The sequence below is a fragment of the Aquarana catesbeiana genome, linkage group LG03, assembly GCF_042186555.1.
Source record: "Aquarana catesbeiana isolate 2022-GZ linkage group LG03, ASM4218655v1, whole genome shotgun sequence".
Lineage (NCBI taxonomy): Eukaryota > Metazoa > Chordata > Amphibia > Anura > Ranidae > Aquarana > Aquarana catesbeiana.
In genome coordinates, this window is record NC_133326.1 from 381755890 (window position 1) to 381773942 (window position 18053).

Below are 18053 nucleotides of genomic sequence, written 5' to 3' on the forward strand. Positions count from 1 at the left end.
TCCATGGACTCAACATGCCTCTCAGCAAATAGCTTGGGGTGTCTACTTTCCAAAATAGGGTCATTGGGGGGGGGGGGGGGGTTGTGCTATTTGGACAATTTATGGCCTTCAAAACTGTGATAGGTAGTGAGGAATGAAATAAAAAATGTACGCCCTTAGAAATCCTGAAGGCGTTGCTTGGTTTTCGGGGTCCCGTACGCGGCTAGGCTATCGAAAAGTCTCACATATGTGGTATCCCCGTACTCAGAAGCAGCAGAATGTATTTTTGGGTGTAATTCCACACATAACCATGGCATGTGTGAGCAATGTATAATTTAGTGACAACTTTTTGTAAAAAATTTTTCTTTTTTTGTCACTTTTCAATCACTTGGGACAAAAAAAATAAATATTCAATGGGCTCAACATGCCTCTCAGCAATTTCCTTGGGGTGTCTACTTTCCAAAATGGGGTCATTTGGGGGCGGTTTGTACTGCCCTGCCATTTTAGCACCTCAAGAAATTTACACAAAACTAAAATTGCATGACCAATACAAGAAAATGGATGCCATGTACCTTTTGCCCAGCACTGCATCGTCCTCTCATATCAAGTGCAGTATCTCCTTTGATCATCACAACTCTGTAGTTGTATGTCCTTCTCTTATCAGAAGCTGAGACACTTTCATCACCATCAGATCTAATCTCAATGTACTCTATATCTGAAATACATGAAATATTCTCTACATTATTACAATGTAATGGATTATTACAAAACTAAAATAATGCTCAGGTTTCCTAAATTGCTACAAATACAAAAAACTAGGATGACCGGCCATGAATGTTTTCATATTACAAATAATAAATCCTGTGTAAAAATTAGTGCAGCGCTGAATGGTGAAATACCTCTGTGTGCACAGAAGCACACAGTAATAAAAATTTACTGCTAAGAGAGTGATATGTCACTCACTAAAGTGCATGTGCAAAAGTGCTAACAGAGAACAATTCAAAAACAATAAACCATAATTTCAATGGTATGACAAAACAACAACACATGATGTGTATTTCCAAGGGTTGTAAACAACAAAGTCCAGAAAGTGTCAACAAAGAAAAATCCACTTCTGAAGACAAAAGGTGACTCAATTTCAATGAGATAACTGAGATACATGCGAAGATCGATTTTCAAAATGGATGAGATAAAACACTCTTACCAGATGTGATGGACACACCTACCATACAGCAGTGAGTCTGACGGGCTTTGGGCGCTATATTCCTAGCGCTCTAGTATGATGGAAATGGAAAAGCCGGATGGAACCGAACAATGGATCCCAGGACTCCGAACCATGCGACCAGACAGTATCAAGGTACTAACTGGTAGGTCGATCCAGAGGATAGCCGTAAAGGTGAACGTTCTCAAGGGAAGGTGGGTATGCAGGAAAATATAAAAAGAGGGTGGCTCCCAATGGTGCAGGTCAATCAAAAAAAAATATTTAAGATCATACATCAAAATGACAGATGCAGAGAGGATAAAAGATGTGATCACAAAAATCATATAAAAGCAATGTGGAAGGCATAAGATAAGCTCCCACATTGCTTTTATACAATTTTTGTGATCACATCTTTTATCCTCTCTGCATCTGTCATTTTGATGTATGATCTTAAATATTTTTTTTTTGATTGACCTGCACCATTGGGAGCCACCCTCTTTTTATATTTTCCTGCATACCCGCCTTCCCTTGAGAACATTCACCTTCACAGCTATCCTCTGGATCGACCTACCAGTTGGTGCCTTGATGCTGTCTGGTCGCATGGTTCAGAGTCCTGGGATCCACCGTTCGGTTCCATCCGGATTTTCAATTTCCATCATACTAGAGCGCTGTGATGTGAGGGCCATGTTTACCTGCATGAGGATGCACAGATGTTCCATGCATCCCTGTGCATAAAGTCCCATCAATGTCTGTTGACACGTATTAGCTGCAAGACCGCTGCTCCCAAAGTCACATCCGTGAGGTTGTAAATGCAAGGCAACGAATGCAGACAGTGTGACCAACCAGTCTGTAATCACCATTACGCTAGGCACAGTGTTGCCAGACCAGTTTAGCCAGCAACAGTGTTCCTCATTGGTGTCATGGTCATCATAGCCAGTACAACCATCAACAGTGCCCCTGATCTCTGGCACATCAGTACAGTGTCACCAGAGCCAGTGCAGCCAGCGACAGATCCTTATCACTGCCACACCAGTGCAGTGTTGCCTCTGCCCGCTGTCTGTACTGAACCCTAACCTGTTTATTGACAGTGTTTCTGCCTGCTGTCTGGAACCATTATTTGCCTGTTTATTGACCATGTCTCTGTCTACTGTCTGAACTAACCCATCTGTACATCCAGCTGACTACCTTCCTGAAGAGACACTAGCCACCCCCTGCAGACAACTGCACTCCTGGAACCACAGCTGCCCATACTTCTTGGCCTTTAAACATGGCAAAGCGCTGCGCAAATTGTCGGCACTATATAAATCCTGTATAATAATAATAATGGCATTTTTGGGGGCAGCCACGTATCAGTTGACTAGGCTTGTTTGACTTATAGGAACTGGGACTTTTATAGGTGACATTACACTAAGCTACGTTCCCTGACCACTTGTATAGAAGCGATCATTACAGTACATTGTAACAATTGGTTGATCTTTGTGATACACAAGATACAATGTCAAGTAAATTTTCAGTTCAAACATTAAAAAAGTCACGTCGTATCTCCATACTGGAGAAGTATGGAGAAGTATGTCCCAGTTGCGTGTGAAAAATATCTTATAAAACTTGACAAAGTAGCACAAATGAGTCCACGGCCTACACCAGATTGCTGGAGAGACTGCCCCCAACCAGGAATGTTTACACATAGATGATGGCAATGTCCAAAGAATTCAAAAATATTGGAAAGATATATTGAAGTGGGTGGAGAAATTATCTCCTTTTTCAATCATGAAAGAATCTTTGCAATTCTCTTCCTTAAAGCGGAGTTCCACACAAAAATGGAACTTCCGCTTTTCGGAACCCTCCCCCCCCTCCGGTGTCACATTTGACACCTTTCAAGGGGGAGGGGGGTGCAGATACCTGTCTAAGACAGGTATTTGCACCCACTTCCAGCATAGACTCCCATGGGAGTCTACGCCTCTTCCCATCCCCATCGTACTGTCTCCTGGGAAACACACAGCTCCCAGGAGAGCGGGGACCACTTGAGACGCGCAGCACGACTCGCGCATGCGCAGTAGGGAACCGGGAAGTGAAGCCGCAACGCTTCACTTCCTGATTCCCTCACCTAGGATGGCGGCGGCAGCTGCCGAGAACCGAGCATGTTCTCGGCGTCGCCTGCCGACATCGCTGGACCCTGGGACAGGTAAGTGGCCATGTATTAAAAGTCAGCAGCTGCAGTATTTGTAGCTGCTGGCTTTTAATATTTTTTTTTTTTGGCGATGTGGGTGGACCCCTGCTTTAATACGTTGTAGTGTATAAGAATAGTATCACACCTCATCTCTTAAATGCAGCTGAAGCTCTTATACCTTCTATTTTAAAAACTGAGATATATCCAACCGTTTTAGATCAAAAGTTAGAAGTGGATAGGATTAGGGAGGCAGACTGGTGGGTTTATAAATGCAAAGGAGAAGAGAAAAACAAAAAACAAAACATGGGACATTTGACTTTAACATTTCCCTCAGATTTAATATAAAGGGGATTATATAGCAGATGGATGTTCTTTTGCTCAAATGTGGAATCCCTTCTTTAAATTTTTTGTTAAAAGAGAAGTATGGGAATACTTTTCTTTTTGTTAAATCATACTTACCTAGGTGGATGCAGCATCGGTCCCTCACCAGCTCTAACACTGAGAACCGAATAATCAAACAGCACTGATCGCTCGGTTCTCACAGTTCTCTGCACCCCTTGTGCTCACTGGAGCGCTGGGCTGTGGAGGGGGAAGGAGCGGCCGGCTCAGGCACTCAGCAGCTCGCTGAGAGGCTGAGCTGGGTGCTGGTCCAGGCATGTGGGTGGATCCTCACCATATGGTCGCTATCTTGCCCGAGCCTGGACTGGCTCTTTGACATCAGCGGGCTTCAGTCCACTGTCTGCTGAAAACGGGTCACAGGAGTGCAGGACGAACTGCACTCCTGTGATCCAAAAGAAAAAGTACAGCCAAACGAGCTTTAAGATGGCCTGAAAATGCAAACACCTTCCCTGTCTTTAATTACAGAATCTTGAATTCATAATATGTGCAACACTGTATATTTACTTATAATTGTCATGATATAAATGTATTGGAAGTTACTTACTACCCTAATAATTTATGCTATTTTGTGAAGGATAAAGTAACAGTGTTAAAGCGGATTCCCACCCATAAATGGAACCTCCGCTTTAAGGGGGGTGACCCCCTAACATGCCACATTTGGCATGTAATTATTTTTTGGTGGGGAGGCGGTACCCTCTTTTCAGAGGGTCCCAGCTCCCACTTCCTTCCGGCGCACTGCGGCACCGGAAGGGAGATCACCTCTCCCCACTCCCTCTCGGCAATTATCTGGAACATGTCACAGGTCCCAGATGATTGCCCGGCCAGTCACGGCGTGGGGCACGGCGCGCGCATGCCCGGCTGTGAAGACACAGCCGGGCGCCCACACTTACAATGCCGGAGCCGCAGAGAGGAGGGAGAGACGAGCAGAGCTTCGCTCCCCCGCATCGCTGGACCCTGGGACAGGTAAGTGTCCGATTGTTAAAAGTTTGCAACTGCTGACTTTTATTTATTTATTTTTTTTTTAAGCAGAACTCTGCTTTAATATCACAGTTGTAGTTACTGTATAACTCAAATTGTGTGTAATGTATTATTTGTAGTGAAACTTGGGAGGAATATTAGAATGTGTTTTGGGGTGTAATTCTGCGTATGCCCATTCTGTGTGTTAGAAATATCCTATTGACAACTTTGTGTTAAAAAATACATTTTCTAAAAACTTGTGGTTAAAAAAAATAAAGTCTTCAAAAGACGAATTATGCCTCTCTACATCGAGGCGTTTGCTCTCCAAAATGGGATCATTTTGTGGGTGTTTCCACTCCCCTTGTGCTTCAGAGCCTCTAGAAATGTAAAAAGTAGTAAGGAGATTAGATGTGCGATTGTTGCCCCTAGAAAGCCTGAAGGTACTCCTTAGATTTTGGGCCTATGTGGCCAGACTGTAAAAAAAGCCTCACACATTTGGTATCCCCATATTCAGAAGTAGTAAAATGTGTTTTAGGGGAGGAACTAAGTATGCCTATGATGTGTACAAGAAATATCTTGACAACTTTGTGTAAAAAAAAAAATTCCTCCATATTTTCCAAAAACTTGTGGCAAAAATGTGCCTCTTAGATAATATGTTGAGGTGATTGCTCCCACAAAATGTGGTCATTTTGTGAGAGTGGGTGTTTCCACTGTCCTGGTGCTCCAGGGCCTCTAACGATGTGATAAGTAGTCAGAAAATTAGACTTGTGAGTTGCTCCTTGGTTTTTGGACCCATCTATGTGGTCAGGCTCATAGGCTGTAAAAAAAAGTCTCACATATGTGGTACCAAAATACTCAGGAGGAGTAACAGAATGCTTCTTGGAGTGTATGCCTATGCGATGTATGAAAAAATAGGATTTTTATAACAGCTTACCTGTAAAATCCTTTTCTTGGAGTACATCACAGGACACAGAGCCAAAGTAATAACTATATGGGTATATAGGCCACCTTTAGGTGATGGACACTGGCACGCCCTAAGACAGGAAGTTCACTCCCTATATAACCCCTCCCATTACTGGGAGTACCTCAGTTCTGTAGCCAAGCAATACACATGTAACCAAGAAAAGGCTTTTACAGGTAAGCTGTTATAAAAATCCTATTTTCTTTATCGTACATCACGGGACACAGAGCCATAGTAATAACTATATGGGATGTCCCAGAGCAATGCTATCTGAGGGGAGGGAGAGAGACTCAAACAAAAAACAGGGCGCCAACAGCTCACCTGTAAAATCCTTTTCTTGGAGTACATCACGGGGACACAGAGCCATAGTAATAACTATATGGGTATATAGGCCACCTTTAGGTGATGGACACTGGCACGCCCTAAGACAAGAAGTTCACTCCCTATATAACCCCTCCCATTACTGGGGGTACCTCAGTTTTGTAGCCAAGCAATACACGTGTAACCAAAGCGGGGAGGGACCTCTGTGTCCCGTGATGTACTCTAAGAAAAGGATTTTACAGGTAAGCTGTTATAAAAATCCTATTTTCTTTTTCGTACATCACGGGACACAGAGCCATAGTAATAACTATATGGGATGTCCCAGAGCAATATTATCTGAGGGGAGGGAGACACAAACAAAAAACAGGGCGTCATCAGACTTGAGGACCCATACTGCAGCCTGCAGCACACTGCGCCCAAAGGCGATATCCTCATGCTTTCTTACATCCACCTCATAGAATCTAGTGAATGTATGGACTGAAGACCAAGTTGCGGCCTTGCAGATTTGAGCCATGGAAGCCTGGTGATGCACTGCCCACAAAGCACTAACAGCCCTGGTAGAGTGCGCCTTGATTTGAAAAGGTGGAATCTTCCTCTTCAAACCATAAGCTTGAACAATTACTTGCCGGATCCACTTAGAAATAGTAGATTTTGCTGTTGCCTGTCCTCTCCCAGGACCTTCAGGCAGCACCAACAAAACATTTGTTTTTCGAATCTGAGCAGTCGCTTTCAGGTAGACCTTGACTGCTCTCACTACATCCAGTGAATGTAGCGACTTTTCCTCCTCAGAACAAGGTTCAGGAAAAAATTAAGGTAGAATAATATCCTGGTTTAGTTGAAAACCTAACACTACCTTAGGTAGAAAGTTAGCATGAGGACGCAATACTACCCTATCCTTGTGAATAATCAAATATGGCTCTTTACAAGAAAGAGCCGCCAACTCTGACACTCTTCTTGCAGAAGATATGGCTACCAGAAAAATGAATTTCCTTGTCAAAAGGACCAAGGCAATAAGTCGAATTGGTTCAAAAGGCTGTTTCTGTAACACCGACAGAACTAAATTCAAGTCCAAAGAATTCAGGGGCGACCTAACTGGTGGATTAAGCCGCGTTACTCCCTGCATAAAATTACAGACCAGGGAATGTGAAGCAAGTGGTCGTTGAAACAATACCGAAACAAGACCGAGACCTGGCCTTTGATAGTACTTAAGGCCAGCTTCATATCTAACCCTATTTGCAGAAAAGCAAGGATTCTACCTATGACATACTTTCTAGGATGCCAACCCCTGGATTCACACCAGGAAACATATGCCTTCCAGACTCTATAATATATGACTCTGGAGGCCAGCTTCCCTGCATTAATCAAGGTAGACAAAACTGATCCTGACAGCCCACGCTTCCTCAGAATGTGGGTTTCAATAGCCAAACCATTAAATTTTGCGTTTGTAAGGTAGGATGGAATACCAGACCCTGCGACAGCAGGTCCGGAAGTGGTGGTAGGGTCCATGGATCCCCTACCGCCATGTTTATGATCTCTGCATACCAAGATCTTCTGGGCCACAAGAACCACCGACTTCCTTTCCTGCTTGATCCTGCGAAGAAGTCGTGGAAGCAGCAGAATAGGAGGGAATGCATAAATCAGTGAAAACTGATCCCACTGGGTCACCAAGGCATCTGTTCCGCATGCTAAAGGATCCCTTGTTCTTGACACAAAGTTGTCGATCTTCTTTTTGAACCTGGACGCAAATAGGTCTACGTCCGGGATCCCCCGTCTCTTGCCAGGAAGATATCGGGGTGAAGCGACCATTCCCCTGGCAACAACTGCTGGTGACTCAAGTAGCCCGCCTGCCGATTTTCTATTCCTGGAATGAAGCCTGCCGATAGACAAGGTACGTGATTTTCTGCCCAAGTTAGGATATGGTTCACCTCTCTCTGGGCCGCAAAACTTCTTGTGCCCCCTCTGGTGATTGATATAGGCCACTGCCGTGGCATTGTTGGATTAGATCCTGACAGGGCAATTCAGGACAATTCTGCAATCTGCAATGTCCAGGTCCTCAGGGCCAAGCATGCTCCCCGAATCTCTAGAATATTGATGGGCAAGGTCCTTTCGGTTCTGGACCATTTCCCCTGGGCAGTCACCTCTTCCAGGACCGCTTCCCAACCCGAAAGGCTGGCATCTGTTGTTACCACCTTCCATGTAACTGGTATGAAGGATTTCCCTTTCTGCAGATTCTTGGTTAACCACCACCAACTGAGGCGCACTTTTGGAGACAGATGCATTGAGAGGTCTAAGGCTTGGACCCTTTTATTCCAAGTGGATAGGATACTGTTTTGCAACAGTCTCGAATGAAACTGCGCATAGGGAATGGATTCAAATGAAGCCACCATATTTCCTAACAACCTCATGCAAAGGCGAATAGGAGGGTCCTTCTTCGCCCTGATGATCTGGACCAGCTCCTTTATGGCGCTGACCTTTGCCAGGGGCAAAAATACGCTTTTCTGATCTGTATCTATGATCAGACCTAAGTATTCTAGCCTTCTTAAAGGTTTTAAGGAAGACTTCCCTAGGTTGAGGATCCACGCTAGGTCTTCCAGGTAGTCGACTGTGGTGACCACGTTTTTGTCGAAGCGAGCTACTGACCTGTCTATCAAGAGCAGGTTGTCTAGGTATGCATCAACTGTTATACCTTGAGTCCTTAGTTTGGCCAGAGAAGGGGCCAGAACTTTTGTAAACACCTGGGGTGCAGTGGCTAGACCGAAAGGCAAAGTTACAAACTGAAAATTGAGTTTTTCTACCTCGAAACGTAGATACTTCTGGTGAGCGGGAAAAATAGGCACATGCAGGTATGCATCTTTGATATCGACTGACGCCAGAAGTTCTCCTCCTTGCAGGATAGAGACTACTGATCAGATTGATTCCATGCAAAACGAGCAGATATTTAGGAATCGGTTCAGATCCTTGAGCTCTAGAATGGGTTCACATCTCCATTTGGTTTTGGCACCGTGAAGAGCTTTGAATAAAACCCCAACCCCTGCTCTTCCATGGGGACCTCCATGATCACTCTTTGAGACAGGAGCCGGTCTAATGCTTGAAAGAGAGACTTCTTTTTCTCTGGATCTTTGGGGATGTTTGATCTCAGAAAACGAGGAGACAGGAACTCCCGGAACTCTAGTTTGTAACCTAGATCTACTGTGGAGACCACCCATCTGTCCCGAAACTCTTCCTGCCAGACCTTTGAGAACTGCAGAAATCTTCCCCCCACTCGCGCGAGCGGGGGCGCCCCTTCATAAAGAGGCCCTTAGGATTCTGCTTTGTAGGTTTCCTTCCCCAGGACTTCTTCTGTCCCTGGGGTCGACCCTGAGGTTTACCCCTTGAACCTGACGGCGGAGGACGTCGCGACTGCCTAAAGGCTGATGCCCCTGACCCTGGAGAAGGAGCCGTGAAGGACGAAGGAAATGACGAAATGAAGGACGTTTATTCCTTTTCTTATTTGGCAAAAGGGTACTTTTTCCACTTGAAATTTTCTGGGTGTATTTATCCAAATCATCTCCAAACAGCTGTTCACCGTGAAAAGGAAATCCAGCCAGGAGTTTTTTGCATGGCGCTTCGGCCGACCAATTTTTCAACCACAAGATTCTACGCATATGCACAAGTACAAGTGTAAGACGTGAAGCCTGAAGAATAGAATCTCTAATAGCATCAATAGCAAAACATAATGTCCCTGGCAACTCGGCTAAATCCCGTGCCTGTTGATCAGGGATGACCTTGAGTACTTGTCTCAACTGGTCCTTCAGGGATTGACATACACCTATTGCTGCCACTGCAGGTTGAGTTACTGTTCCTGCCAAAGAAAACAAGCTTTTTAACAGGGATTCCAATCTTTTATCGGTTGGATCCCTAAACATTGTCAACTGGACAAGTTCAATTTTTATTCACAGAGGAAATAACACCATCAATTGCCGGTATATTCCACCTTTTTGTGAATTTTTCCTCCATAGGATAAAGTGTTGAAAACTTTTTTGGAGGGAGAAAATGTTTATCTGGGTGATCCCACATAGAATACCTAAGCTGTTCCAGCAATGGATGGACAGGAAAAGCATGCCTAGCTTGGGGAGGCTTTAGGGAACCCAAAGCAGAAGTGGGCCTTTCAGCTGACTCATTTGAGGGTAGCTTAAATGTGGAACGAACCATTTCTGTAAGCGATTATACCAGCAATTTTTCAGTTTGTGAAGCTGAAAAAGGTTCTTCCACAATTAATTCCTCGGAAGGGGGGTCCGCCTCCCTACGGTCCCCTGAGGGGGCCTCATTCTCCCCCATCCACTGATCCTCTGTTTGAGGGACCTGGACGGTAAAAGCAGACCTATCACGTTTTCTCCCATGCTGGGAAGATGCGATTAGAGCAGTCAATCTTTCCTCCCACCCCACCAAGGCTAAGAAGAAAACATCTTCAGTAACATAGACAGGGGCTGAAGTGTTGGAAACAGTTGCAACGCTTGACAAACCTGATGGTTCACCCCGATCAGCTACCCCTGGATCTTCAGGGGGGATGGCATTGCCGAGGTGAGACTAGGGTCCTCAGAGCCTGAGGGTGATATGTTTGGTCCCCTTTTTGAGGAATGTATACGTCCCCTTCTGGAATGCGTAGTCCTAAGCACAAATGCAGAGGTACTTACAAAGAAAAACGCACCCACTGTTGAGCAAAAGTCCTGTAATTGTTACTGCTATTAAATGCTCAGCCTGATGCAGAGTAGATGTGCTTTGGGGAATGCCTGTGTCCTACACTCACATGCCCAGGTCTGCTTCTGTGTCCCTCCATCAGCCAAATGAGTCAGGCAATGGAGGTTTTGTAAACTATGCCGTCCTGCACTGACACCCGCGCCAATGCCGCGCTAAGCCACTCCCCCTACTACCTCACTATGCCCCCCATTTTTTTTCAAAAAAGTGATTCCTGCTCGCGCGGGCATGCGATCGAATCAGCATGGGGGGGTGGCGGGTGGAGGAGGAAGGCACTGGGGAAGAGAGGAGAGCTGCCGCTGCTGAGGTGGTGGAAGGGGGAGCGGAACGGCAGAACGCCGGACCCTTTAGCGGCAGACCTGCTCCCTTTAGGGGAGAAGAAACACAGCTCAGATGGGCGTAATTCCAACCAAAAACCCCCCTCCAAACCGCTTACCAGTGGCCAGGAAATGGATAGCTGGAGGAAGCCTGCAGCTTCTGCTGACACAGAGCAAGATCTGAAAGCATGGAACAGGTACGTACTCTTTACACCCTCTAGTGGCGACTTTAGGCATGACAACATTTAACTGCAAGGAGAAATCCAAAGAAAGTTTTTAAACACCTTAGGAATCTCCACTTACCTCATCCCGCCGCAGGATTCTGTGGTAAAACCAAACAGACCCAATCTTCACCCATCATGGCGGGCTCTGTTAAAAAACCTTCAAGGACTGGGGTCCCTTTTTATCGGGGTTCCACTGCCTTGGACCTGTATAGCACCCTGTCAGTAAGCTTTACGGCACTGTAATATGACCAAAGCACTGAATCCCAGGGTCTAGCTCTCAAAGAGAAGTGTTACAGGCAAAACCTTGTTTCTTCTGCCACAAGGCCCGGGTACCAACCACTTTGGCCTCAATGGCACTTTGGATGGATCCGGTTGCAAAGGCTTGCTCCAGCAAGGAATACTCCAGTGGAGCTTCTGCATAGCACATCTTTACTCGTGACCAACACCTAAGACACTGGCGAAAAAACTGAGGTACTCCCAGTAATGGGAGGAGTTATATAGGGAGTGAACTTCCTGTCTTACGGCATGCCAGTGTCCATCACCTAAAGGTGGCCTATATACCCATATAGTTATTACTATGGTTCTGTGTCCCGTGATGTACGATAAAGAAATAACTTGTGAGAGTGGAAGTCCAGTCAAAACCCAAGTATGCTTAAACCTGCTCCCACCCACATTCTAAGCCCTATACTAACTACACTGTAAAGGGAAGATATGTATACTTCCCTAATCTATGGGCACTCCAGTCCAGTCATGCGTTCTCTCCAGCAGCCAAGCTTCAGAGGAGAAAGCGGAGACAACAGTTGCAATGCCTGGGCGGTGACATTGCCCGTAGACTTACTATGGAGCATCTGTTGAAAGCTGTCCCTCCTCTCCCGATACCAGCGCTGGGAACTGATCACATTAACAAAGCGCCCTTAGATTATGTAAGCATACATATTTCCACTTTAAAATGACAATTATTTAAAAAAAAATAAAGATTTTTTACTTTCTGCTACAATACATATAAATATTAAAAAAAAAAAAAAGATTCAACAGTTTAGGCCGATATATATTCTTCTACATATTTTTGTAAAAAAAAATTGGTTTGTGCAAACGCTCCTACTATCCTCCTTGTACGGACTGACGTACAGGTACGTCAGTTCGCGTCGGAGGGACGACCTGCCGCTGTATATCTGCGTGAGCAGGTGGGCAAGTGGTTAAAGTTGTAATTCTTTTGTCACAATCTTTTGGGAAAATAAACAATTAAATAAAATGTTTTTTTTTTTTTACAAACACATTTTATTTAAAATGGAGACTAGCGGGAGGGTTTGCGCAAACCAATCAATATATGCTTATTGTGTTTTTTTTTACCAAAAATATGTAGAAGAATATATATCGGCCTAAACTGATGAATATTTTTTTTTTTTGGATATGTATTATAGCAGAAAGTAAATTTTTTTTATTTTTTCAAAATGGTCGCTCTTTTTTTGTTTATAGCGCAAAAAAAAACCAAACAAACAAAAATCAAATACCCCCCAATACCCCCCCAAAAAAGCTCTATTTGTGAGTAAAAAAAAAAAAGACGTCAATTTTGTTTGGGTACCATGTTGCACAACCACGCAATTGTCAATTAAAGAAAAGCAGTGCCGTATCACAAAAAATGGCCTGGTCTTTAAGGGGGCAAATCCTTCCGGGGCTGAAAACCCACCATGCCTCTTTACTAAATACCTTAAACTATCAACTTTCCAAAAAAGGGCCATTTTGGGGGTATTTGTACTGTCCTGACATTTTAGGGGCTCAAGAAATGATATAGGCAGTCAGAACATCAGGACTGATCAATTTTCAAATATATATAAAATAGTTTGTAGACTTTTACACAGACTAAATTCTGATTTGACTACTTTTAGCCAAAGAAATGTAGCAGAAAACATTTTGGCTTACATTTATGAAGAAAGATTATTTATATGCAAAAATTTATAACAGAAACAAAGGAAACAGTTTGTTTTTAAAAAAGTTTTTGGCCATTTTCCTTTACATGGCAAAAAAAAAACCCCAGTGGTGATTAAAATACTACCAAAAGAAAGCTCTGTCACAGAAATTATACAAATTTAATGTGTTGTGTGACTGAGTAATAAAAAGTGTGACAGCGCTGAAAACATAAAAATGGCCTGGGCAGGAAGGGGGTGAAAGTGTCTGGTTTTGAAGTGGTTAAAGCTTCTGGATTTACTGTACTATGAGATATCACTATACAGGGAAATGACAAATACATTTCATTGTTTAAACAGAAACTATGTATTTGGGTTTGTTTAACTGATAGCCAACAAAATTTAAGTACCTTGTCCTCGATAAGTGCTGCGCCAAAGATCACGAATTATCTTATTGATCTCTTCCATCTTCATGCTATGGAACTTCATTATGGCTCTAGCATAACAAGACATAAATCAGCTTGATAAGTCTGATCATGCATCATTGTAAAATACATTTGCATTAAAAACAATGCGAACTGTAAGGGTTTTACAATACTGAAAAGCAAATCATTAAAAAAAAAAAATAAATTAATTAATTAATTGTAAGAAAACAATGCAACATTAAAACTGTAGTTAGCTCTCTGTCACAAGCCTTGGTAATTTAAACTGAACAACAAACTATGATTAAAGGGGTTGTAAACTCTCGTGTTTTTTCACCTTAATGCATTAAGGTGAAAAAACTTCTGTCAGTGACTGCCCCCCCTCATTCACTCGGCGGAGACGCGCTGTCCCTCTCTGCACGGGGTCCCGTGCTCTTGATTGGATAGATTGGTAGCAGCGCAGCCATTGGCTCCCGCTGCTGTTAATCAAATCCAATGACGCGGGCGCCGGGCCGAGTCCGGCATTTGTGTCTATGGACACAAATACTGTACTCGGGAGCGTGCCCGCAAGGTAACCTCCCGGGAGAGTGCTTCTCCTAGGGGGTTATCTAATAAGAGGAGAAGCCGCGAGAGCCGCCGAGGGACCCCAGAAGTCGATGATCGGGGCCACTCTGTGCTAAATGAGCTGCACAGTGGTGGTAAGTATGACATGTTTGTTATTTAAAAAAAAAAAACTGAAGCTTTACAATCACTTTAAGCACTAGCTATGATTAGGCACTAACAAGTAAGAAACATGTTAGCTGTCTGTGTTCCACCACTTCTTGTTTTATTCATTGTATAATAAAGATAGCTTGTATCAGAGAGCAATCATCCAAACCTTTCTTTAATGAAATGTACCCCAGTGTGAGCTGGGCCGACACGTGATTCCCTCTGGAGGTATAGGTGGATACACACAGAGTGGTGCTGTTCTTTTATTTAAACTGAGCATAAGAAGAAAAAATAGTTTCCTAATGATTTTGTCACAGGACAAAGGGTAATTCATACTCATGACTATTTGGGTTATGCTGCCACCTTCAAGTGAATGAACATTGGCCCAAAAAAGCAAGATTCCCCACCCAGGCTATTGCCTCCCAGTTGAGCTAAGCCTCGGTTTTTAGCCGTGGTCCTTAGAGAATGAATGTGCCTGTGATTTCTCTTCAAAGATGTCTTCCAGTCGGCATCTGTCCTCTGATTCATTGCCCATTGTGCACAATCCTGCTAGGGAAAGGAAACTTCATTCAGGTTGGTTTTCAGGCCTACAATATTAAGGGCAAGATTGCTTCTTTACCAGTCAAGGCCCACTCTACCAGGAGTGTCAGGGCGATTCAGCATCAAGCTTCTGTTCAAGTTTGTAAGTCTGTTGCCTGGTCTTCTCTTCACACTATAAGTTCTATCAGGTAATTGCTTATGCCTCTGTGGACACAAGTTTTGGGTGAAAAGTCTTGCAGGTGGCTTTGTAGTAGTGTTCTCCCCTACAAGTAGTCATGAATAATTGAACATGAAGCACCTGGTGTCCTGTGATGTACGATTAAGAATATAGGATTTTTGATTTCCTTGTAAAACTCCTTTTCTTGGAGTACATTACAGAATACAGGAATCCCTCCCCATTTGTCTGTGTCATTTATTGCTTGATAAAAGCAAGCTGGGAGGGGTTATGCTTGGGTGGGGAATCCTGCCTTGATGGCTAGTGTCAATTCACTTGAATATGCAGTACCCTGTGTCCTCTAATGCACTCCAAGAAAAGGATTTTACAGGCAAACCAAAAATCCTATTAAACAATGGTTACCTCTAAAGAAGACAGCACCTCAAAATGATCAATAGATCTATACTTATAGGCAGCTGAAGCAATATGTGATTCTTGACATTTCCTGCCCTAGTCTATCTCCCAAGATTCCTTATAACTCATTTAGATGGTGGGTAATTTGACTGACCAATCAGGAGGCTGGGCAAAGCTCAATTCTTAAAGGGGAAGTTGAGAATTACATATAACTGCAATGAGGATCTGCATTTTATGTAGAGATGTATGCCTAGGATTGTGACAGGTTTACATGAGACATGGCATTTAAATATCTGGAGTTTATCCTCAAATTTATATGGGCTGTAAAATATAGAAAGGGGGCCAATACCAAGATCTCAAGGAACAAGTGCAAACTAACAATACCTAGGTGTCCTGGAGCAAGGAATGCAACACATCAGAAAATGCCTTCAGTTTCATAAGACAAGATAAAGAAATTGCAAAGTAAGGGGAAAGGGGAACAACCGGGACAATTGGGACTTTGTGTGAAACACAACACTAGGGCAAAATGAGTCATTAGATGTAAATGAAAATAGATAAAATAATTGTTTATTAATATCCCATGAGAGCATAGTATGTCAATGATATACACCTCAAAACAATAGGTATGGTACAGAGTAAATCAACATTGTCCCCCTTTCACCTTACTTTGCATATTAAATAGGGATGGAGACCTGTGTACTGGAGGGTCATAGTCTCATATAAAGTGCCAACAATTTTCTCCTTTTCCAAATTAAACAGGGATGGAAACACACACTAATCATTATATTTACTTCATGTTTTGCTGTTGTCTTACATTAAGTGCCGTTACATGCCATTTGCTATATTGGTATACCCTTGCTTTAATACTTTTATTAGCTCTACACCACAGTTGTGGAAAGGGCACTGTCTTGCTATTCAACACCTGACGTGATTCCTGGTTTGCCCCGCCCTGCTGCCACTTGGTTACCTCCTCAGCTCCCGGGGGGATGCTATTCTCATCCCCTGGTGCCGCCTACCATCATGAACATTACTACTCATGCTCTACTACCATCATACTATTTACCAATAGGTAAGAGTGTTAGGACCAGAGTTTCTGTTCCCTCTCTTCCTTTTGTAATTAAATACCACTAATTACACATTTATAATAAATTGTAGGTATCTCCAGTTAGCTGCTCCTGATGAGTGGACAAACTTCCACGAAATGCGTCGAGAATATATTGTCATGTCACAGCAACCATGTACCTACTTTGGGCCATCATTAACTGAGTCATTAATTCTATTCTGTTACAGTTCAGATTGTGTACATACATGTTGGATGTAGTGTCAATGTTACCATCATTGATTATATGTTAGTGTTTAATATGCTACTATTTTACCATTATGTGATTAATTATCATGTTGATTTACTCTGTACCATACCTATTGTTTTGAGGTGTATATCATTGACATACTATGCTCTCATGGGATGTTAATAAACAATTATTTTATCTATTTTCATTTACATCTAATGACACATTTTGCCCTAGTGTTGTGTTTCACACAAAGTCCCAATCATCCCGGTTGTTCCCCTTTCCCCATACTTTGCATAATAAATAGGGATGGAGACCTGTGTACTGGAGGGTCATGGTCTCATATAAAGTCCCAACAATTTTCTCCTTTTCCAAAGATAAAGAAATTGGTTAGAGCAAAAAGAAACAAAAACAAAAAAGTAAAAGTAATATACTGCAGCTTACTAATCCTTAAATGTGGCCACTGCATTATTTTTTTTTCTTGACTTTTTCCCTTTATTTTCCCCTGACGATCTGGCAAGTAACATTCCTGCCTCTCCACTCTGGACCGCGGAGCAACAAAGAGGATAGCAGCATGGTCAATCTGGGGAAGGGGTAGTGTTGAATGCACTTGATTTAGATTAACTTGACAACGCAAATTAAAGCTGAACTCCAGCTAACACTTTTTAAGTAGTCCTTTTGGAATAAAGAAATCACATAAATGAATAACATGTAACCTACGTAAGCACCCCGGCCAGTGTTACATCGTTTGTTTTAACACTCTAACTGCTAATTTGAGAAGAAAAAAAAAAAACAGACTTACTGACGGGTCACCAAGAAAACGAATGCAGCCACCACATCTGAGAATTGGTAAGCTGCAATATTTTACATTTTTGTTTTTAGGTTTAATATCAGTTTAACCACTTCAGCTCTGGAAGGTTGTACCCCTTCACGCAATTTTTTGCTATATGGCACTGCGCTACTTTAACTGACATTTGCATGGTCATGCAATGCTGTACCTATATAAAAATTTTCCCATAAATAGTGCTTTCTTTTGGTGGTATTTGATCACCGCTGTTTTTTTTATAATATAAACGAAAAAAGACTGCAAATTTTGAAAAAGGAAAAACAAACAAAAATACTTTTATATTCTGCTATAAAACATAAACAAACAAGCTAATTTTCTTAAACTACGTTCATTGCTACATGACATTAAATCGGTACCGAATTCTGGAATCATTGAACGCAAAAGAGAATTGGGAATGCTTTAGGAGCATTTTAAACAAAAGGTATCAAAGAGTGCATTGCAATGGGCAAAAAATATAGAAAAGCGAAAATTAAACCTGGGCGGTTAAACCATAATGTGAGTAGCCTCATCCAGGA

The 18053-nt window shown here is 42.8% G+C and overlaps 1 protein-coding gene across 2 annotated transcripts in view; it reads right to left on the minus strand.

Moving 5' to 3' along the window:
* Positions 1 to 18053, minus strand: part of RAD50 (RAD50 double strand break repair protein) — a 463790-nt gene that overhangs the window by 59327 nt on the left and 386410 nt on the right. For both annotated transcript variants that reach the window (XM_073620674.1, XM_073620673.1), the window contains exons 23-24: positions 13575 to 13660; positions 552 to 694 (exon numbers count right to left, since the gene is read on the minus strand). In XM_073620674.1, the coding sequence (XP_073476775.1) occupies positions 552 to 694; positions 13575 to 13660 (229 nt within the window). The remainder of the gene's footprint in view (positions 1 to 551; positions 695 to 13574; positions 13661 to 18053) is intronic.